Raw genomic sequence first — 22,247 nt, 5'->3', positions numbered from 1 at the left:
AGAATTATAGTCCTGCTGTTGTCCCTTTGTGCATTTTCTGCTCTTTTCTCTCTGTTTTTTGGGCTTGCCCTCAAGCTAAAATAGAGGGCTGCTTTGTCTACATTTCAGTAAATTAGTCCTTACCGCTTAAGAGCCTGAACTAACTTTCCTATTGCCGACTTCTAAGAATATAAAATAAATGTGTAAGATTCACTCAGCTCAGGAATACTTCCTGTGTTCCACATATTCGGAAAGCAGAATTGAAGCTCAATGTAAATACAGCCTTCTTGTTATCTCAGTAGAAGAATGATGTCATGCTTGGCCCAGGGCCATTGTTTCAAAGCACTGTTTTTTGGTCTTGTAGTCTAGCCTTTAGAAATAACGGTGAAACAAAATTCATTGAGAGTACAGACTTGCATTTTTTTAAAAATAATTGAAATGGAAAGATCCATCTCTGCTTACAATATCCATCAGCTTCCATGTACCATCATTTGTCCCCTTGAGGCTTTTGAACCCGACTACCCTGTTAGGAAGACCAGGAGGACAGTCTACCCTGGTGGGCAATGGCATCATCTGGGCCTTTGTGGCCCTGGCTGCTGTGATGGGAGGTGACCAGCCAGCAGATTCCAGCTAGGCCCCAGATGGCCCACTGTATCCAGTATAAGTCGTGCTCTGAGGAAGCTTATTGAGATGAATAGAAATAGCAAGCTTAGGTCTGGGCTGAGTGGGTTTTAGATACAATCCTGTAAATTCAGTCTCAAGGCTGTGTTACAGCTACTTTTAGAAAGGTTAGATCTAAAGCCTTGTTTTTAAAGCTTTGAACAGCATGTTTTCATCAAAGCTGGTTGTTAAAAGAACCTTGTAAACATTTAAGAATTTGTAGCCTGGCCTTGCTTATCCTCTTCCCTTCCCAATACAGTTGTACCTTGGTCTTTGAACAACTTAGTTCGCGAACGTTTTGGCTCCCGAACGTTGCAAACCTGGAAGTGAGTGTTCCAGTTGGTGAACTATTTTTGGAAACCGAACGTCCAATGGAGCTTCCACGCCTTCAGAAGCCGTGCTTTGGTTTTGGAGGTCAAACAGACTTTCAGAACGGATTCCGTTCAACTTCCAAGATACAACTGTAAACACCCCCCCCCCCACGCTTTGTGTTCTTTTTCTGAGATTGTAAGTCTGAGGGCAGGGACTGTTGCCTTGTTGTTTTGTTTGTCAATCACTCTGGAAACCCACTCTGGCTGAAGAGTGGGTTATAAAATGCTATAAATTATGTATTTAATCCTGAAGATTCAGGATGGGTTGGAGCACTAAATTAAAACAGACGTTTAACAGTGGTAATCGGTAGGCCTTGTGATGGTAGCGAAGGAGCCTGACCTTTTCCACTTTAGGCTGTAGTCCTGGGAGCATCTCTGTGTGGATCACAAAACAGGCCAGTGCAGAGAGGCCTACTTTTGAGTAAGCATAGGCAGGATTGTGCTGTGAGATTTACTACCCAAAGGCACTCCCGGATTATACCTTCATAAGTTTTGTATTGCCATGGTGGCTAGGGTCATTTCCAACATAGCACATTTAGGGCTGCTTTTGGTCCATCTCTACTAGGGATTGGTGCCCTTCTCCATCTCAGAAGCTTTGCCTTTAGTTTTTCTCCCCCTTTCCCCTCCACGTTTCCTCACCTTGCTCTGTAGCCTCATGAATGCTTCCTCCCCTGTTCATATGGTGATTGCACAAATGCGCCTGCTGCTGATCTTTTGGTTTGCAGCAATAAAAGTGATAAATGAGGCTTCCTTTTGTTTCCTCTTGGTGGGCGACACTCAAGTGTTAGAAACTCAGCTAATCACAAAATGACACTTTAAAGCTTGGGTACAGTTGCCACCACAGAATGCCTAGGCACATTTTTTTTTTTTTTGGTGAAATATATTATGTATTAATGGGATGTGGGTGGCACTGGGGTCTAAACCACAGAGCCTAGGGCTTGCTGATCAGAAAGTCGGTAGTTCAAATCCCTGCGACGGGGTGAGCTCCCGTTGCTCGTTCCCAGCTCCTGCCAATCTAGCGGTTTGAAAGCACGTCAAAGTACAAGTAGATAAATAGGTACCGCTCTGGCGGGAAGGTAAACGGCGTTTCTGTGTGCTTATTCTGGTTTGCCAGAAGCAGCTTAGTCATGCTGGCCACATCATCTGGAAGCTGTCTGCGGACAAACGTCGGCTCCCTCGGCCAGTAAAGCGAAATGAGCGCCGCAACCCCAGAGCCGTCCATGACTGGACCTAATGGTCAGGGGTCCCTTTACCTTTACCTTTTATTATATATTATTATTCATTTAATTTCAATAACACTTTATATTTTAAAGGAAATAAAATCTCAAAGCTATTTATAACATATTAAAACATCAAATAAACAATCTAGAATGAAATGAATTCAAGCTTCAAAGAAAATATTTTGGATCCCTCTCCAAGTTGCATATTGCTTTCCCCATATTTATTTACCGTCTTAATGTATATAGCTGCACCATAGCAGAATTACTCTAGGAAGCCTGTGCAGTGTAGTGGTTAAGCGTGTCGGACTCAGACCTGGGAGATCAGGGTTCAAATCTCCACTCAGTCAGATAGCTCACTGGGTGACCCTGGATGGGTCACAATCTCTTAATTTACCTCACAGGGTCGTTGTAGTGATTAACTGAGAAGAGTGGGTGGGTGAACCATATACTCAGTGAAGAAAAAGGTGGGATATAAATGCAGTGAATAAGCTCTTCTGCATACTTGCTTAAGAAAGCTGGAGAGGCCAGCCAGATGGAGATGTCAGCTGCCAACCTGGCATCGAGAGATCGCCACATGTTCACAATTGGACCTGTGCCATGGGTGTGGCCAAGGGGTGTGTGTGTGGGAGCTGCCCCCCTAAATCCATAAAAACATAGCTAACTGAGGTTCTCCCCCCTTCTAACAAAAATGCTGTCTAACCCATGACCCCTGCCAATTGGAGAATGTACTTGGCAACTGGCTACTTTATAAGACCATGGCGACTTCTGTTCTCTGGCCTGTCTCTTGAACCGAGGAGGGCAGCCTTCAGCGGGGTGGCAAGAGAAATAATAGTCTGCAGGCATCATTTCTCTGCAGAACTGAATTCATTCTTGGAATCGGATGCTTCAAAGACGCCCTGAGAAATTACAGCTGATAACTTGCAGGAGAAAGCTATATATTTATCCTCGAAAGTATATAGGGCTCCTTGAGGGAATGCTCCCCTTCATTATTGCCATACTTGTGCTTGGTGCCTCTGCCCCCTCCAGGCAACATGAGTTGTCCACTGTTTGCATCGGCCAGATGACTCTGGGAAGTTGGCCTATTGTATGTTTCTAGAATCTTTTTGGAGGTTTCATTTAAACTGGTGGCTATTGCCAATAGTGCATCTCATGTTAATGATAAGCTTTGCAGAACAAAGGTTTGTACAGTGGCTTTCCCTTAAAAGAGAATTGTGTTCAAGTAATATCTGCTAGTATAAAACAAAGGCCGTGCTTATTGACGATCTTGTCTGTGATTGTGCTTGGAGAATACTGAGGTGTATGGTCAGAACTAGCCAAAACATTTTTTCCTTAATATACTTGCTTGCATATTAGTTGCTAGACTTTCTTGTTCCAACAGGCTTTCAGGAATTGACAGCTTTTAATCAAAGGGCTGGTGCTGTGCTGTTTTTATTGTAATTATTTGTATGCTTTAAGCAGATTTTATAGAGTGTTTGTAGTTTAAATTCTATCAATATTTTACTGTTTTTTTAATTACTGTTTTCCAATGTTTTTAGTGGTTCTTTTTATCTGTAAACTGCTTTCAGTCTGTCAGGGAGGAAAAAGGCGGGGAATAATAATAATAATAATAATAATAATAATAATAATAATAATAATAGTAGTAGTAGTAGTAGTGTATCTCAGTATGAAATAGTGTGGCTTAGCTGCCAATTGTTGTCATTCTGGCTGTTACTTGGTTTTGTAAAGATGACAACATTGTGAATACTTTGATGGTGAAATAAGATGTGGTAAATATACAAGTATTTATTGATTCTAAAATTTTTGCTTTAATGTTGGAATTGTGGTGTGAACTGCTCTGGAAATAACAAAAATCTACGCAAATATGTTTCACATTTTTAAAAAATAAGTGCAAACCGTTCTTAACCTGAGGCACGCTATCGCTAATGAGGCCTCCTGCTACCGCCATGCTGCCAGTGCGCGATTTCCGTTCTCATCCTGGGGCAAAGTTTGTAACCCGAGGTACTACTTCCAGATTAGCAGAGTTTGTAACCCGAGGTACGACTGTAGTTGGTTATAGGTTGTGGGGGAAATGTGGATTGTGAAATGGGCAGCTTTGGAATCTTGGGTTAAATGGATCCTTGCACACACGCATGTGTGAAATACACGCACAGGGGAAATGAATGAAAGACTTGACTTGCTTGTTGTACTAATAACTGGTTGCTTATAATTTGTATATTGTGGTCAGTGCTGTACACAAAACATAACAGTCCCTGCCTATGATGTTAGTCTAAAAGCATGAGATGAAAAGGAAAGTAGGATAGAGGGGCACCAGTTTTTAAAGTTTCTGAGTCGTTAATATGACCAGCCGAAATGAAAGCAGTTGACCTAATCTTTACATGTGAGCTGCTGGTGTGGCTCTTCCATTTCATCCCCTGTAACCATTTGTAAAACAGGTATATTTGGTTATATCTTTCTGATATAGAGGGAAATCAAGGCAACAGGGGATTTGGGGAGGGGTGTGTGAGTGAGAGAGCACGTGCGCAAGCGAGCACCCCTCCCCCACTTTTCAGGTTGCAGTGATGGCTGCTGACCTGGCAAGGCAGATGAGTAATGGGAGAACAGTTCAGAAGCATTGACATGCGCCTTATCATTGCTTCTCTCTTATCTGCAAACCCACCTTATCCTGAAATGGCTGCACAAATATGGCTAACAGGCTAGAGGAGACTGGTTCTGCTAGGTGCTTCTGTGGGTCTTCCATTTTTATTTCTACAAGGCAGTTTACAAGCATATATCCTTTTGTTTAAAAAATGTAAAAATCATGATAAGCAGTACAACCCCACCCCCCACCCCCGCAGGTAGGCTTATAAGCAATACAAAACGTAGAATCTCCAAGGCAGAGACTTTTTTATCTAGCTGGAAAAGGCTGTTGAAATGAAACAAAAAATGTCTTAAATTGTTTCCAGAAAATACAGATAAGTGGGTTCCTGTGGGTCGTGCCTGATGTTTGTGTTGTGCTTCTCTTTGCAGTGGTTGACTGCCCAGTGTGCAAGCACCAGTGTTACCTAAAAGACATAGTGGAGAACTACTTCCTGCGGGATGGTGCAACAGAGTCTTTTGGGGATGCCAGAGAAGCTAACCAGGTAATGGGGTCACCCCCCTCCTCACAAAAAGCATCTCATTTCAATGTTTCTTTGCTCAATCTTTGGATGTTCCTTGGCTGTTTCTGCCTCTCCGATTGGGGTGGTTGGAGGAAAAAGACTCTGTTGTTCTTAATGGATAATTAACCACGTGCCTTTTCCCATCAGTGCTGCACCAGCTGTGAAGACAATGCCCCGGCCACCAGCTACTGTGTGGAGTGCCAAGAGCCCCTGTGTGAGACTTGCGTGGAGGCTCACCAGAGAGTGAAGTACACTAAGGAACACACTGTCCGGTCCACAGGTAAGTTGGCGGCATAGGGAGAAGGTCTTCTGGGCTGCAAAGGTTCACTGTCATGGGTGTTTGGTGGAAACGTCTGTCAGGCTTCAGGGAATCTGCTTCCTCCCTTCCTTGGCAGCAGAGAAGCAGAAAAAAAGAAAAAGGAGTCTTCTTACCAGTTAGAAACTTTTAATGGTCACAGCGAGAGAACAAAGAATCCATTTCCCTTGAATGGTGTGCTCCCAATTAAGAGTTCCACCCTATGACTCCCTAGTCATCCATGTCACTACTGCATCTTGTAACCTGATCTCACACCCTCTGTTCTTTCTGTTCTGCCACCTTCTGAGCTCTTATTGTCCTTGGCCAGAGACGGTGAATCTGTTAACCCTCTCCCCCCCCTTTTTCTTCTCCTACCTGTTCCCCATCCAGTATTTCCCAGCTTCTGCCTTCTGAACTATGTTCTTCTGCAAACCACTGTTCCAAATCTATACTGCACTCCTGGGAAGATTCAGGATTCTGATCAGGAGCAGGGGGAGGCTCCCAACCATGCCTCCTCCATGCAGCTCTCCTCAGCACGGTCCCCAACAATGTCCAAGAGAGAAACATAACTTGTCTGAAACTAGTGCTGCTGGCCCTGGCATGGTGGGCGCAAATGCCATGGTTTTCTCTCTCTCACCCACATAATGCTGCATCTGTTGAGGTGTGTGCCTTGCAAGCGTAAACATGCTGTCCTCTGCTTCTTGCTAGGCTCTTCCAAATCCCAGGAGAGAGAGAAGACAGTGTACTGCTCCGTCCACAAGCATGAGCCACTGGTGCTGTTCTGCGACACTTGCGACACCCTCACCTGCCGGGACTGCCAGCTGAATGTGCACAAGGATCACCAGTAAGCATTCCTGCTGGCTATGTAGAAACATATCTGTCAATCTAGAATGATGCCTTCTGCTGCTGCTGCCTGAGACAAACTGTGGAGTTCATCAGCTGATGCCACCCTTCTCCAATCCAGTGTCCTGCAGATGTTTTGGACTGCGACTCAAATAAGCCACGTCTAATTGCTGTACTACCTGGGGCTGATGGGAAGCTGGTAGCCCAGAAACATCTGAAGGGCACCAGGTTAGGGAAGGCTGTCTTGGCTGTAAGAATGCCATTCCATGCCCACATGTGGAAGTTCCATCAAGAAAAACCAGCTGCTCCTATATTGAGTTAGGCTTATTTCTTCACCCCTTTCCTCCCCCTGCTTCTGCTAAATTGGTCTTGACAATAAGTGGGGAAAGCCAGTGCCATATAGGTGTTGACCCCCTTCCAGCCTGAGATTTTAAGATTCAATAGGTTTTGATGGTTAATCAGAATACAGTGGTACCTCGCAAGACGAATGCCTCGCAAGACGGAAAACTCGCAAGACGAAAGGGTTTTTGGTTTTTTGAGTTGCTTTACAAGACGATTTTCCCTATGGGCTTGCTTCGCAAGACGGAAACGTCTTGCAAGTTTGTTTCCTTTTTCTTAAAACCGTTAATACAGTTGCGACTTGACTTCAAGGAGCAACTCATAGCACGCGGTGTGGTAGCCTTTTTTGAGGTTTTTGAAGACTTTGGTGATTTTTGAAGCTTTTCCAAAACTTTTCCGAAACCGTGCTTCGCAGGATGAAAAAAAATCGCAAGACGAAAAAACTTGCGGAACGAATTAATTTCGTCTTGCGAGGCACCACTGTATAGAAACGTATAATTGTAGGGGGTCATCCAGTCCAACCCTGTGCTATGCAAGAATCTCGGTATGTTGTTTCACCACCACTATGCCCTGCCTTTCCTCCCGTAGGGAGCACAGAAGGATTACTGTAAAAGCAAACAACAATTCTAAAGCAGTAATAAAACAGCTGAATGTTTCTCTTTTCTATAAATCCTTTTAAATAAATAAAAATAAAAATTGCAAGAGAAAATGCAAGCACACCTTTTAATAATAGCTTTTAGAGTCCTAGTACTGTCACCAAATGAGGGCTGTACCATTCTCTGCAGGTACCAGTTCTTGGAGGATGCGGTCAAGAACCAACGCAAGATGCTGGCCTCGTTGGTAAAGCGCCTGGGAGATAAGCATGCCAACCTCCAGAAGTCCACCAAGGAAGTGCGAACCTCGTAAGTGCCTCGTTTGCAGAAGACCCAATTCTTGGATGACCACAGTTAGAATCCATTAAGCTTCCAGGGTCGTCATGTGGTTTTGGGTCACAGGCTTTTCAAAGGATTATGGGAGAAAAAGCACTAGTAGCAGAATTGTACAGAACGTATTGGCTCTCTGGGGACCCACAGCCTTATGATACCACCTGCTTTAAATCCACAGGATCCGGCAGGTGGCAGATGTGCAGAAGCGAGTGCAGGTGGATGTGAAGATGGCCATCCTGCAAATCATGAAGGAGCTCAATAAGCGGGGCAAGGTGCTGGTTAATGATGCGCAGGTGAGAGACTGAAATGACCGCTTCTGGTTGCGATTGGGCATGGCATAGCGTGGTGGTTTTGGGGGAAAGACGGGAGAGTTTGGGGTAGGGAAGAAAATTGCATAAAGAAAACTTGAATGCCACCAATCAAAGTAATCTTCACTTATTAGCGTTCAGTCATTCTTTATCTAATCAAGGAGGACCAACCATGCTTTTAAAAAAGCAGAACAAAATCTGACTCTGGGAAGAACTGCTCTTGAGGGGGTGGCCTTATTGCACAGGTCACCATCACTGCAAATATGCACAGTAAAGGCCTTAGCCACAGCTTCCTCACATGTGGCAGCCAAAGCTTAACTTTGACTATGTCACTGCCAGTATTGGGTATAGTAAGACTAGATAAAGGCAGTAGTGGCTATGATGATAATGAATCAAGTGTTCCCTTTTTTCCTTCCCCTTTACAGAAAGTCACCGAAGGGCAGCAGGAGAAACTGGAGAGACAACATTGGGCCATGACAAAGCTCCAGCGCCACCAGGAGCATATCCTACGCTTTGCAAATTGGGCCCTGGAGAGCGACAACAACACTGCCTTGCTGCTTTCGAAGAAGCTGGTGAGAGCTCTGGTGCTCCTTTCCCACATGCCCATGCAGGAATTGTTGAGAGCTTTCAAGCTGCTACTTGGCACTTCTCAAATGTTTGATATTTGCTTCATGTTTGAGGTTAATCCACCTATTGGTTTTTGCATTTTGGTTAAAGGAAAAGCTGTATTAAAAAAACAGAATTCTCTGGGTGCCTAGATCCAGGTTTGGGACAAGTACTCTTTGGTGAGAGAACCCCAGCAGAGATTTAAAATCTCAAAAGATGCAGCAAAACAAAGCGGGGAATACAGTCTGTTAGAGCTTTAAAATGGCTCCTTCTAAGTTACTTCCAAAGTTCCCTATTTCCCTTAGCATAGTAAAAGATGATACATTTTGTAGTTAAAAATGGTATACAGTGGAACCTTGGAAGCCAAACGCCTTTGAACTCGAATATTTCGGCTCCCGAATGATCGAAAACCAGAAGTGATTGTTCCGGTTTTTGAACGGTTTTCAAAAGCCGAACATCCGTTCCTGCAGCCAATTGAAAGCCGCGTCCGGAACAGATTCAATTCGAAAACCAAGGTACGACTGTAATTACAAACCATTCAAAGGTCAGATTCATGTGCTTTTCCATCCAGCAGTTAAACAGGCAGTGAAGCTTAGGTTCCATAGTGGTAAGTGTTTCTAAATTATTTGTACAGAAACACAAAGGTGGCTTTGTAAGAAAGCCACGTGGTTTGGGCCTGGAGCAACCTGCGCAGGCCTCCTTCCTGGTAGGGCTCACATGGTGGAATGGTAGAACAAAGGCATGAAACCCTTCCTTCCCAGGTGAGGGGAAGTGACTTAGCTAAGCCAGGCAGGACAGCCCAGTCTTATGATCTTAACGCCTTTAGTGCATTAATTAAATTCAAGCTGGTTGGTTATATGAAGGTGGCTATCCCCCACAATCACCTGTGTCTAGTTAAGTGTGAATTGAACTTAGACTGTGTATTGTTCATTAACATGGGTTTTCCTGCCACAAAAGTAGTAGGTTACACACACCTTGGCACTGGAAACCTTGTTGGTATTATTGCCTATAAGTCTGGCAGTTCTCCAGATCTTCTCAGACATCCTTTTCAAAATGTTCAGATAACTCCACAATTACACAGCGATTCACTCCTTCCTGATCATGATCCACAACCCACACTGTAATTTGTATATAATTTTTAAATTAAGTTTTCTGTTTTACAATTTAAAATACTCTTACTACATCCTTAAGATATCAGTGACTTACCTTCTCTTTCCATGGTTCATGGTTCATATCATGAATGCCTGCATATTTTACAAAAACCATACCATTAAGTATTCCATTACTGCATCCATCAAAACTTGTTACCCTGTTGAATTTCTCTTAATGCTGCCAGTGTTTTCAGCTTTACAGTTATTTCCCATATAGTCAATAAACGTTTTCCAGTCTTCTTTAAATGTATGTTCTCCTTATTCTATATGTTAAGTCTGTGAGCTGTGCACAACACAACCCATGCTGTAATTTGAGCCCTTTTATACATAAAGTTAGGTACCTAAGCTGCCCAGTAACACTGATAAGGAAGTCTAATCACAAGGAGCTCTTTCCTTGCTAATGGAATTGACCCATTAACTGCATTCCTTAACAAACCTGCCATGGTTCTCTGCGGTTTGCATTAAAATCTCTGCCCTCCTTGCCACACAGTATGGGTATCCATTCTGGGTACCCAAAGGCAGTGCAGAAGGGTGGTGACTGACCAGCTAGACTGTACTATATTGATGGTAGTGAATGAGCTTTTAATGGTTTCCCTTTGATACAATTAAGCTTTCTTCTCTCTCTCTCTCACCCACTTCTGCTTCAGATTTACTTCCAGCTGCACAGGGCTCTCAAAATGATCGTCGATCCCGTGGAGCCCCATGGAGACATGAAATTCCAGTGGGACTTAAATGCTTGGACCAAGAGCGCAGAGACATTTGGTGAGAACCGGACTACTGGAATTATTTCATTTATTAATAAGAATGTAGCCCACCTTTTCGGACATATACCTCCCCATGAAATCAATAAAATACAGCAGAGCAGAGCAACGTGGTGACCCCCCCAGGTGTTGCACCCAGCAGCTGTAGCTCAGAACATCTGGAGTGAGCTATGTTTATTACCCTGCAGTATAACGTTCCAAAACCTTCGCCTGTAAAAGCAATTAAGAACATGAAAAATGGGCTTTGTTACCATTTTTAAAGAACAGTGCTTTCCATTCAAGTAATTCATGCTTTTAAGAGAAGGGATGGAGGCATTTGCATGGGGTCCTGCTGTCCTATTCGCACAGTGGAATCTATAATAATAACTTCGGTTTGAAATAATTTTAGATCTCTATTTTACATTTTAAAACAGAGTCTTGGATTTTATTTATGGTAAGCAGTATACCATCAATACCATCAAGTAACTAAAATAAATACTAAACTTCTTTCCCATTTCAAGGGAGTGACTTGATTGGAACAGAAAGTAACACACTGGTTAATTCCCCCCCTGCTTCCAGGGAACCAGATTTCTGAGACCCCAAACTCTTGGGTGTAGTCAGTCAGCACCCTTTTTGTGCATGGCTTCTCTGAACTGGGACTTCCTGAACTTAGAAGAACTGTTGTCTGTCTTCTTTAGCTACTCCATAGACTTCATGCACACTGATGGTACAATAGTGATGCTGGGTGATGTGCAGGAAGGCCACAAAGGAAGGTGGGGAAACCATGCAAAGCACAGTGCAGTCCCAAACGTCTTGCAGATACATGTGTTTTCAAGATAAAAATCTACTAGTGAAAAAATGTGTGTGCCTTGTCAGACAGACAGAGAACAGAAAATTCTTAAGTGCCTCTTTGGCATTCAATAGGTGGTAAGGTTTATGTGACCTAATGTACAGTGCTGCCTACCAACCTGCCCAGGGGTAACAGCATCTGGATGTGGCTCTCTTGAGCTGTTATGTGCCAGCTGTCTGGCCTCTGTGGCTGGATGCTTTGCTTGCCTGCATCACTGTTCCGGCCCTACCTCATTGTGACAATTTTTACATTCTTGCATCGAGACAAGGGTAACAAATGCCAGCCCTTGAGAGACATAACCTACCTTTTCTACCCCACCATCCCTCCCCTAGGTCAGATAGTCTCGGAGCGGAGTGGCTTGCTGGCGACCCCTAATGCCCAGACTCCCCAACAGCGGGCCAATTCTACCTCTGCTGCATCTGGAGGAGTGGCAGTCAGGCAGGGCTCTGTTCCTCCTTCTCAGGTACCGGCTCTCCTTTGTACCAGTTCTGTCTCCCCGTGATTGCCTGTCTCTGTAGATCCAGCAACCCTTGGCTGGTTGGTCCACCTGCATCCTGGGAGTGCCTGTCTCAGTGGCGGGGAGGTGCATTTTATGCATGAAGCTGTCACAGTAACAACACACCATGCGTCATCAGTCGTGTGCCTTCTACAAGTAGATAGTACGTTGCTGCATGCCTTGGGCTAGCCTGCCGGGGCCCCCATAGTGGTCGATGGTCCATGAAATGCTCCATATCCATTGGCTTAACGTGCAGTAACAGGCTTCCTGGTCCACCTTTCCATGTAGGGTGTCCAGCAGATGTCTCTGCAGACAAGCATATTGAATAAGGGAGCTCTGCTTCAGCCTGTGCTGCCTTCCAACAGCCAGCGGCAGGCAATCCCCGACTGCTATATCAATGATGCTAGTGCCTCTTCTGCTGGACAGGTGAGCAGGGAAGGATGAGGAAGAAAGGGTCTCTAGAATGGAGGAGGGCACCTTTCCTGGCACTGCTTACAGGAGATGGAATGTGTCTTTGTGGGTGCTGATTTCCCCCAAGGTGTGCCTTTCAGTTGTAAGCCTGCAGTCGAGGGCCACTGTCTTGCACAGGACCTGTAACAAGTAATGTATCTTGACGGAAAGTGGTGAGGAAGCAGCTTAAGGCTTGTGTTGGGTCTCTCCCTTGACTTTTTGCTCTGTTCTTTTGCAGCCAATGGACATGGGTGACGGCTTTGGCGTAGGTAAGCAGCGTGAAGGGAGCTGAAGGGGTGTTCAGTGGGAGGGCAGGTAAAAGCTTTAAGGGCAGGCTGAGGAGCCTGTGGCCATCCAGATTTTGCAAACTCCATGAGCTTTGTTCCGTTGTCTGGGGTAATGGAGGTTGTGGTTTTAACAGCTTCTGGAGAGCCACAGGTTTCTGATCTCTGCGTTAAGGGGCCCTTTCACTTCTAAGATTTAGAAGGCGCATCAGGGTGGGGGTGAAGGGTAAAATTAGGCATGGGGCAGTCCCATGGATTATGACAGATTTGTTCTTCATTTGGGCCAAGGAGGGCTGATGGGATCCACTTTGGGGTGACTGTCTTTTGACACTTGTTTCCCCTTACTACAACAGAAGGATCATACTCTGGTGAAGCCAATGTTTCTGGAATGAAGAGGTAAGTGCATTCTTTTTTATATGCTGCCATGTCTTCCTGGGGCGCTTGGGCCCCATTCTGCAGTAGTTGACTTCCAAACCATACTCCGTCTTCTCTATTCCCACACACGTGTGCCATTTCAGAATCTGGCATTGTTGAGTGCTAAGAATCTGCCTGCTCCAAAGGAAAAAGATCTTGGCCATGGATTTGTAGATTTGTAGGCTACTGTGAAAAAGTGGAGTGGTAACTTACCTAAAATATAGAGATACTCTATTTACTGCCTCTAGGGACGCGGGTGGCGCTGTGGGTAAAAGCCTCAGTGCCTAGGGCTTGCTGATCGAAAGGTCGGCGGTTCGAATCCCCGCGGCGGGGTGCGCTCCTGTTGCTCGGTCCCAGCGCCTGCCAACCTAGCAGTTCGAAAGCACCCCGGGTGCAAGTAGATAAATAGGGACAGCTTACTAGCGGGAAGGTAAATGGCGTTTCCGTGTGCTGTGCTGGCTCGCCAGGTGCAGCTTTGTCACGCTGGCCACGTGACCCGGAAGTGTCTCCGGACAGCGCTGGCTCCTGGCCTCTAGAGTGAGATGGGCGCACAACCCTAGAGTCAAGACTGGCCCGTACGGGCAGGGGTAGCTTTACCTATTTACTGCCTCTTGACAGTAAATGTATGAGATGGTTATTGAAGGGCAGCATCATGCAGTTGCTGGGTAACTCTTTCCACCCCCCACCCCCCCAGTCGCAAAATGCCTGGAACAAGAATTATTCCTGCATGAAAGTATAACCTTAGGAGTTCTTCAGAATAAGACCTGAATAACCTTTTGTTGTGGATCTAAAACTGAGCCAGCAAGCATCCTTGACTGCAAGAGGTAATAGGTATTAAAACTGGTTGTGTTGCTGGACTGGAATTCTTGGTGCAAACGAGAATTTTATTTTGCCCATCCATGTGACACATTCCAATCAAATTTCCATGCAGATGGAAAGCTTGAGAGTTGCCATGTTCTGGGATCTCAGGTCTAATCATTAGGAAGTGTATTTTGCCTTGAGCTGGACTAGATAGAAGGCTGCCGTCTACTCATTAAGCATATAAAACCAGTTCCATCCTAGATAACACTACAACAGCTGAATGGGGTTGTACTCTTGCAGGAGTGTCATTGAATAGGTGTGTTGAAAGGGTGGTATCAGTGGGAGACTTTCTTTTCCCACCAGGTATTGCAGACTTCAGCTAGACCTTTGTAATTTTTGAGGTTTAACATACACAATTTTCAACTGTAAATCTAAGGCAAGAGGGCCTAGGACCTTAAATTTCCTAGACTTCACTGTCTATACATGAAGGCCAGGCCTGCAATTCCTAACATGGGTTTCCTACTATGCTTCAGGTCCCGTGGCCAAGATGGAGAGGGTGGCACCGTGCGCAAGGTGCCCCGTGTCAGTCTGGAGCGGCTGGATGTGGACCTGACATCGGACAACCAGCCACCTGTCTTCAAGGTGTTTCCTGGTTCTTCCACTGAAGACTTCAATCTCATTGTGATCGAACGTGGGGTTCAGCAAGCTGCAGCTGCGGCAGCTGCCGCTGCCCATTTAGCAGGGCTGCCGGCAGCAGTGAAGGTCAGCGTTGCCCCTTTGGAGTTAGCATAGATCTGGGTGGGGTGGTGAGTATTGCTATCCTGCTCATGTAGCGATCCTGCTCACCTGTGAATACCACCCACTTTAAAAACCACCACCATCGCCTCCTGTTCAGTCCATAAGGAGTTCCAAGTTTTGTACACAGTCAAGCAAAGTAAGTCCGTCCTGCCCACCACTGCTGAAAGTGTGGGCCAGAGCATGCTGCTGCAGTGCCCAAGGGGTTGAAGTGTGCCTGGATGAATTTGACCAGTGAAGCAGGGATGCCTGCTGCAGATTGACCGATCTGTATTCAACCTCTCCCTCCAGCTAGTATGACAAGGAAATCTACTTGGGCATCTTCAGTCTGCGTTAAAGCTGAAAGACGTAAGGAGCTCCTAGAATATCATCAGTGTCCAGAAAATAGCGCAGTCTTCTGATCCTTTGTCATCTAGGCAGTGGGGAGGCTGGATAATAGGGGGACAGGTTTAACTGGCCTGTCGCGGGCAGCTGCAAGGTGGATACCCATCCATCGTTCTAGGAGCTATTCAAGGAAAAACCAGTGTGCTTTTTGAGTTGAAGAATACTTGTGTGCTCCCCCCAATTTTAATGAAGGGAGTAAATTCCTGTGCGATGTTGGTCTAGCCCAGGCATAGGCATACTCGGCCCTCCAGATGTTTTGAGACTACATTTCTCATCATCCCTGACTACTGATGCTGTTAGCTAGGGATGATGGGAGTTGTAGTCCCAAAACATCTGGAGGGCCGAGTTTGCCTATGCCAGGTCTAGCCCAATATTGACAATGTGGACATGGTCTCCTGCATCTAAAAAAATCAGTTTAAAAAAAAAATATAAACAGTTTTCAATTTTTCCATTGTGTCAGTTATACATTTTTAGATATTAAGCTGTTCAGAAAAATTTCTAAAACATGAGACTATTGCATAATCTGGATCACTATAATTCACTAAATTCATCCCAGCTGGTTTGTAGGAGCAGATTTATTTCACCCGTTCCCTTATAATGAGGGGTGCTCTTTATTCTTTGCACTGCTTTCCCTGTGCATTTTCTCATTGTGCTTCTGTCCTGACTCCTCCTTTGTCCTCCTTCCTCCAGGAGGAGCAGATGGAGGCAGCTATTGACCACCCAGCTTCTCTTGACGCTAAAGACACTAAGCCGGTGGTGCTGCCCCAGGATGCTTTGCTTCCAGAAGGCTCCTTAGCGCCCCGGCTCATCTCCCCCAGTGGCAGTACCAGCTCTGCTATGGAAATGCAGTCTGTTCACAGCCATGATGGCACTGCCAACGGGGACGAAGCTGCTTCCTGCAGAGTCTGCATGAAAGCTGGTGCTGTGGTCATGTGTGATGGCTGCAAGAAGTGCTACCACCTGGATTGTCACCTGCCTGCTCTCCTGGAAATCCCCAGGTATGGGCTTCCCTATTCCTGAGTGTCATCTTGTGCATCTTGGTGTTCCTCCCGCTGGCTCTGGAGGAGAAGACAGGGCTTGTAAGTCAGGAATGGTGGTAGTGGCACAAGCAGCAAGCCTTATGAAGATAACTGTGCCCAATATCTATTCTTGTAGTGCTGCTGAAGGGAAGTCCTTCAACAAAACACTTGAGTGCTCAGAAGACATGGAAATAGATGCTTCCCCCTTTGGAAATCATCAAAATGAATTTTCCTCTCTCTGTGTTATATGATCTGAAGTTAATGCAGACTTAGTGTATCTGGGAACATTCCTTTGCTGGAGGGCCACAGGTTCCCCACCACAATTCTAGAAGGTGTTTGAATAGTAAGACTTCTTCCTAAGCCACCCACAGCTAGTCTTCGCAAACGTGTGGTGGGGAGTGCATGAGGACTATCTGATGGAATGGAACCTTAAATCTCTGCACAGAGATGCTTGTAGAAACTAAAGGGTGAAGCCTGTAAGCAGCTCTGATCTCTTAACTTCTCCACTTCAAAGGCAATGGGTTTGCAGTGACTAGCCAAATGGAAATAAATACCTAGCACCCTTTCAGGATTAAAAAATAATAATAATGGGGTGGGGAATGGAACCTTCTAAGCCATCTTAAAAGTAGCAAGAATGGAAACGAAATCACAAAATAAAAATTCCAAACGCAAGTTGTCAGGATTTCTCCCTAGCTGTACTGTAGCGGTGGCCAGCCTTGGAACAATACCTCTCTCTCACTTTGCCCCTGCAGCCAGGAATGGAAGTGTCTGTTGTGTGAGCAGCCAGTGAGATCCATTGAAGAGGATGGGACCGACTTGACTCCAGTCTCCATAGATGGGGAGGTGAAGATACTGTCAGCTGCTGACCAGCAGGTACTAGTCTGCCCTGCCTTGAGAAGAAAAACAGCTTGCTCTGGCTGATGGTGTGGGCAGAGCTGACATGGGGCTTTGGAGAGCTGAATGCTTCGTTCGGGGTTGACCTGACCTTTAAAGCAGACAAGGTCTGGAGCACATATAATTATAACAGCATCCAATCCCAGGAATGGGTTAGGATGTCCAAGTCCCATTGGTTTTGCTGGCTGAGACTGGAGTTCAACATCATCTGCAGGGCGTCGCCTTGGCTAACCCCGAGTTAAACCCCTCCTTACCTGGGAGTAAGGCCCACTGAACTCAGTGCGGCTTTCTTCTGAGTAGACAGTTATTTACTAGATGCAAGTCAGCAGCACCAGGCAGCCCTGCTTGGCTAGGCGCTGGGGTGGATTGCACCCTGCAGTGTCAGGCCCAGGCTGCCACCAGGCCCAGAACTGGCAGCAGCAACAAGCAGCTGTGGCTCGCTCCCAGTCCTACCCATTGCCATCCCACCACTGCACTTGCCTGACCTGGGGGTTCTGGATTGCAGGCTCTACTGGTTTAAGGGACCCGCCCTCTTACCCAGTTGTGATTGGCCAAGCGGAGAGCCAGCCAATCAGGATTTTTTATTATTTTTAAAATCCCCCTTCGCTTCTCATTTTCCTCTGTGGCCCCCTAAGCTCATGGTTTCACCCAGGAGCCCCAAGGGGGCCATATGGACCATCCTTCCCCAGTATGGCACCTTTTGGCAGCAGCTCCTGTCAGCCTGCATGACCCAATGTTCAGGGGTGATTGTAGAAATACGATCTGAAACATCAGGTTGAGGTCAGCTAGTCCTGGACCCTGCCAGGGCTAGGGCTACAGTGAGCTGCATAGAGGTATGATTCCACCAGCTGTGTAAGCTTAAAAACCCTAGGAGAAAGGGCAGGCAAAGCAGCACGAATCTTCCAATATGGACCTGATTTAGCCAGCTGATTCCTGGATGTCACAAAGCACTGAAATGATAATGGAGAGGACTTGACAATAAACCTACACATCCATGTATCTTGCAGGCTTCTGACTGGCAGCTTAGTCACCTTAACTCCATTTGCCACTAACCACCTTCTCCGTTTTGTCTCCCACAGAGATGTGAGCAGGTTCTCCTTGAGTTACTGTGTTATGAGCCATGCAGGCCTCTCCACCGACTCTCCAATACCATAGTGAGTATGTTGTATGTGATGTAAGGGGAATGTTGAATATCTAATCACCGCAACAGTGCTTCATTTAGTTGTAAAATGTTAACACGTTTATGACAAGTATTATCCCTTCTCCTTTTGGCCCCCCACTTCCAAAGTATTGGACCGGTTTTATGGATTTAAATGCAATTTGTTTCCTGTTCTTTTTCAGCTCTGATCCTCCCCACACCCACCCCATTCCTTCCATGGAGAAGGGTATTTTGCAATACAGGAGGAGCTAATGTAGCCTCTGGAAGCTGTGGACTTCAATTCCCATCATCCCCAGCCAGCATGGCTAATGATAAGGGAAGATGGGAGTTATAGTTCAGAACAACTGGAGGCCACCATGTTGGCAACCCCTGCTCTTAATGGACTTTCTCCTCCCATTTGCTCTAATAGGCAGACCTGCAAATCACCCTGGTAACTCCCCCCCTGTTTCACCCCTGCTTAGCTCCAAGGACACATTGGTGGAGTTCTGCCAACTTTTCAATTTGCCTATTTCCACCCTCTTCACAGGCTGGAAGAGAGAACCAGTTAAAAAAACCAAACCCAAAAGGGGTTACTTGCATGGTTTTAAAGGCCTACAAATGCTGTGGCTGTATTGCTTCCCAGTTCGGCAGGGAAAACACAGTATTGCATTATATTGGGAGTGTTTGGGGGATCCCTTTGAAAGAGGATGGGGCAGAGGAATTCCCACCTGCTCTTAGGTAGCCATTCACATAACAGCAGGAGCACTCTTCCCAAAATGCCACTATTTGCATTGCAAGCTTGCCGGATGTCTTGTGGACTTCTAAAACCATGTACCTGTGATAGCTTGAGAGGTGCTGGAAGCACCTCATCAAGACAGCTTGGTTTTTATTCCTGTCTCCTTCTGTACTGCAGGAGGGGCAGAACACCATTGACTTGACCTTGATCAGAGCCAAGCTGCAGCGGAAGCTCTCGCCACCCTATGGCTCTCCTGATGAGTTTGCAGATGATGTCTGGAAGATGTTCAGGCAGTTTAATAAGCTGACAGAGGTAAGGCTTCCTCTTGCTCAAAAGGGCAGAAGGACGACAGGTTTAAGGGGGCTAGAATGGTGGCCGGGGGCGGGCGGGGCGGAAACTGCTGCAACATTTCCAGCCAACCAACCTGCTACAGGACTAGCCCTAGATATGTAGAATGTCTAGATGTGCTGTGTTGGAATCTGGGGTCGTTGTTTTTTTGCTTACCAATGATATTGATGACTGTTTGAATGTTTCTAAATAACTTTGTAATGGCAATTTCATTGTTTCACTATTTTGGTAAACTGCTGTAAAGTTTTTTTAACACTCAAGCAGTATATAAATATTGTGAAATATATAAACTTTGTAAATACTTGACTCTTCTCCCCCACCCCCCTTTCCCTTTTAACAGTTTATATATTTCCTTTGGAAACATATCCCTGGGTCCCCAAATTTAGGGTTCCCCAAGCCAAATACAGATGGCCTGTGGTTTATCTGGATTTGTGGTTGAAGATGGGAGTTGGCACATCCACCACATCCAAATATTTCTACTGCTACTCAGTTATATTTTTATTGCTTTTTTATTTGTTATATTGCTGTAAGAGCTCCATAGAATTCCAATTGTAATAACAGGCAGGGAAGAAAACAATTAAGGGGTCTGCCAAGACCATCAGCAATTTTCAGGTGGTTGGGGTGGGGTGTTGAATGTTTGGGAATCATTGATATTTACTGAGTATAACAAAGACAAGGGAACCTTTGTAGTTCTCTACTTAGTGTTAACACTTCCTGCAAATGTTTTGGTTACTATAAAAAACCTGTTTTACAGGTTCATTAGTGCCCCTTATTTAACATAGATAGATAGATATTTATTAGGTTTCTTACCTGCTCTTCACTATGAGGTTTTGGGTTACAGGTGACACCAATTTAATAACGTGTTATTTAACACCAGTTAAAACTGCAGTCATTAGAATAGGATGAGTTCTAAATGGGCTAGCTCCTTTCTGCCATTAACGTAAGTTGAACACTATTTCTTCTGCACACAAACAGGGCTGTGCCTGGTTGTGTTCACAGGTTGAATTGAGCCTGTTGGCTGACAACATTGGGCATCTAAATCTGTCAGCAGCCTAACACCGAATAGTTCAGGCAACAGTACGGCTGTATGTAATCCTGGGTGGATTCCCTCATGTGGCTTGCACTTGGAGGATAATGAACACTCTTGCCTGCTGCATTCCCCAGCTAGTGTGTCAAGTGGGCAATAAATATCCCTGATGTCTCACTTTTGAGTGCTCGCTTGCTTTTCCCACACCCTGGTGGTTTTTTTTGTCTCATCAGGACAAGGAGGATGTCCAGTCCATCATTGGGCTGCAGCGCTTCTTTGAGGCCAAGCTGAGCGCTGCCTTTGGCGACCGGAAGTTCTCGGCACTCCGCGACCCCATCAATGTGGATGAGCCGCAGGAAAGCGGCCTTCTTCCTGTCCGTGGCTCCCCAGCCACCGACCTCGGTGAGGCCACCTCTTCTAAGCCTGATGGGAGCGGTGAGGACGAGGGAATGGCCACCTAAAAAGAAGTGAAGAAGCTGCTCCTATCAGACGGACCAGCATTCCACGGAGGAGGGGAAATGTGGGGGGGGGGCACCCTCTTGAAGCTGCCTTCATTTTGTCTCTGCCCTCCACTCTTCTGGTCTTTCTTGGGCAGCCCTTCTTTGTTCCCTTCTGCACCTCTCTGCCTTTTTTTTTTTTTTGAGAGTTATTGTAGACCTCGACTGCTTAGATAATGGTTATAAATCGTCTGACCTGTTCTCTCTTTTTTTTCGCTTGGAAAATTTTATGCCCTTGTTCTGACAGATACACTTTGTGTTTTGTTTTGTTTTTGTATTGGAATGGAAATTGATTCGGGGCAATCCAGAACCCTATAACTTGCTCTCCTCTTGTATTCCTTTCTTGCTCCAAGTGGGAACAAAGTTGTAGTTCCCTTTTTATTATTTTTTAAAATTCTCCCACTCCCACCCCCCCAGTCCTCACCTCCGCACACCAAGGAGGGAGGTTGTTGTGGCCCAGAAACAAGTTGGATCTCCTAACAGAAAATCTCTGCCCCATATAAGATACTTGACTGCTCTTGTGGGGTGCCCAGTAGGCCCCCAACTGCAGTGAGAGTTGAGGGCACAGACTCTCCTCTTCCTTGTCTGTTTTTTAAGTCTATGAATTTTTGAACATAGTGTTTTTTCTCAATTTATATACGGTCCTAGTGAAAATCAACCTGGACATCTAATAGATGCAACTGTTGTTGGGCCTTCATGACAGCTGTTTTCTGAGGTGGTGGTGGTTTGATTATATATTTTTTTATTCCTGTGTCCAAATAGGACTCCTTGCTTTTTCTGTTGAGTTTGTTGAAGAGGAGAGATGTCTGTTTTCATAAGTCAAGGTAGTTGTAGGTTTTTAAATCCAGTTGTCCCCTCCGTGTAGCCGTACTTTTTGGCTGTACGTATCTTCAAAAGCTTTCTGTCCCAGTAGTTTATCCTCACTATCCCAAGAGCCATTCTCATGAAAATGTGCTTTTTTTTTTTTTTTTTTGCTTATGTATATTTTAGACTTTGCTTCTTTCCATGTTCGAGAAAAATAAAAGATGTTTGCAACTGGTGTGTCTTGTCAATTTGGTGGTGGTGGGAAAGAGTTTGATTTTCGATTTTCTGCATCACAGTGGGGTTATAATACAGTGAATTTGATAATCTCTGCCCAGTTGGCAGAATTCACAAAGGCATACTCTGGTGTTGTTTAATGCCTACTCTACTGTTGTCCCCATCCTTCCTTTTCAGTTCTACAGGGGTAACACTTAGGCTGAGATGGGATCTGAAAGGTGGTTCAATCCCCTGGACTGGTGGTGGTGGTGGCAGCCTGAATTTGGTGAGGCAGTGCCTCACTAGCCCTAAAGAGTTGGCCTCCACTGGGCATAATGCAGTCTGAAGCTGTACTGACTGGCTCAAAAATTGCTCCCTTCCTGCTGTCCCAAGACAAAGTTTTCTAAAAGTGGGGAGTACACAAAACAAACAAAACTGGCAATTCACTTGCATGCACTAAAAGCTCTAATCGTAACTGTAGCAAAAAAATAAGCCACAGTTTATTCCTGATGAAAAAAAATG

The 22,247-nt window shown here is 45.4% G+C and overlaps 1 protein-coding gene across 3 annotated transcripts in view; it reads left to right on the top strand.

The window, feature by feature from the left end:
* Nucleotides 1-21,747, top strand: part of TRIM28 (tripartite motif containing 28) — a 34,030-nt gene extending 12,283 nt beyond the window's left edge. The window contains exons 2-18 of one of the 3 annotated variants that reach the window (XM_028703414.2): nucleotides 5,237-5,349; nucleotides 5,515-5,647; nucleotides 6,371-6,506; nucleotides 7,630-7,746; nucleotides 7,949-8,063; nucleotides 8,504-8,650; nucleotides 10,483-10,597; nucleotides 11,758-11,888; nucleotides 12,210-12,347; nucleotides 12,610-12,640; nucleotides 13,009-13,051; nucleotides 14,404-14,512; nucleotides 15,740-16,047; nucleotides 16,821-16,941; nucleotides 18,042-18,116; nucleotides 19,014-19,148; nucleotides 20,445-21,747. In XM_028703414.2, the coding sequence (XP_028559247.2) occupies nucleotides 5,237-5,349; nucleotides 5,515-5,647; nucleotides 6,371-6,506; nucleotides 7,630-7,746; nucleotides 7,949-8,063; nucleotides 8,504-8,650; nucleotides 10,483-10,597; nucleotides 11,758-11,888; nucleotides 12,210-12,347; nucleotides 12,610-12,640; nucleotides 13,009-13,051; nucleotides 14,404-14,512; nucleotides 15,740-16,047; nucleotides 16,821-16,941; nucleotides 18,042-18,116; nucleotides 19,014-19,148; nucleotides 20,445-20,672 (2,195 nt within the window). In that variant the 3' untranslated portion in view covers nucleotides 20,673-21,747. Of the gene's footprint in view, nucleotides 1-5,236; nucleotides 5,350-5,514; nucleotides 5,648-6,370; nucleotides 6,507-7,629; nucleotides 7,747-7,948; nucleotides 8,064-8,503; nucleotides 8,651-10,482; nucleotides 10,598-11,757; nucleotides 11,889-12,209; nucleotides 12,348-12,609; nucleotides 12,641-13,008; nucleotides 13,052-14,403; nucleotides 14,633-15,739; nucleotides 16,048-16,820; nucleotides 16,942-18,041; nucleotides 18,117-19,013; nucleotides 19,149-20,444 lie in introns of all 3 variants that reach the window. The other 2 variants (XM_028703413.2, XM_028703416.2) reach the window with 2 other exon arrangements.
* The last annotated feature ends 500 nt before the right edge of the window (nucleotides 21,748-22,247 follow it).

The sequence above is a fragment of the Podarcis muralis genome, chromosome 13 (genome assembly GCF_964188315.1).
Source record: "Podarcis muralis chromosome 13, rPodMur119.hap1.1, whole genome shotgun sequence".
Taxonomy (NCBI): domain Eukaryota; kingdom Metazoa; phylum Chordata; class Lepidosauria; order Squamata; family Lacertidae; genus Podarcis; species Podarcis muralis.
Note: the sequence above shows the minus strand (reverse complement) of the source record. Positions and strands in the feature narration are given on the sequence as shown.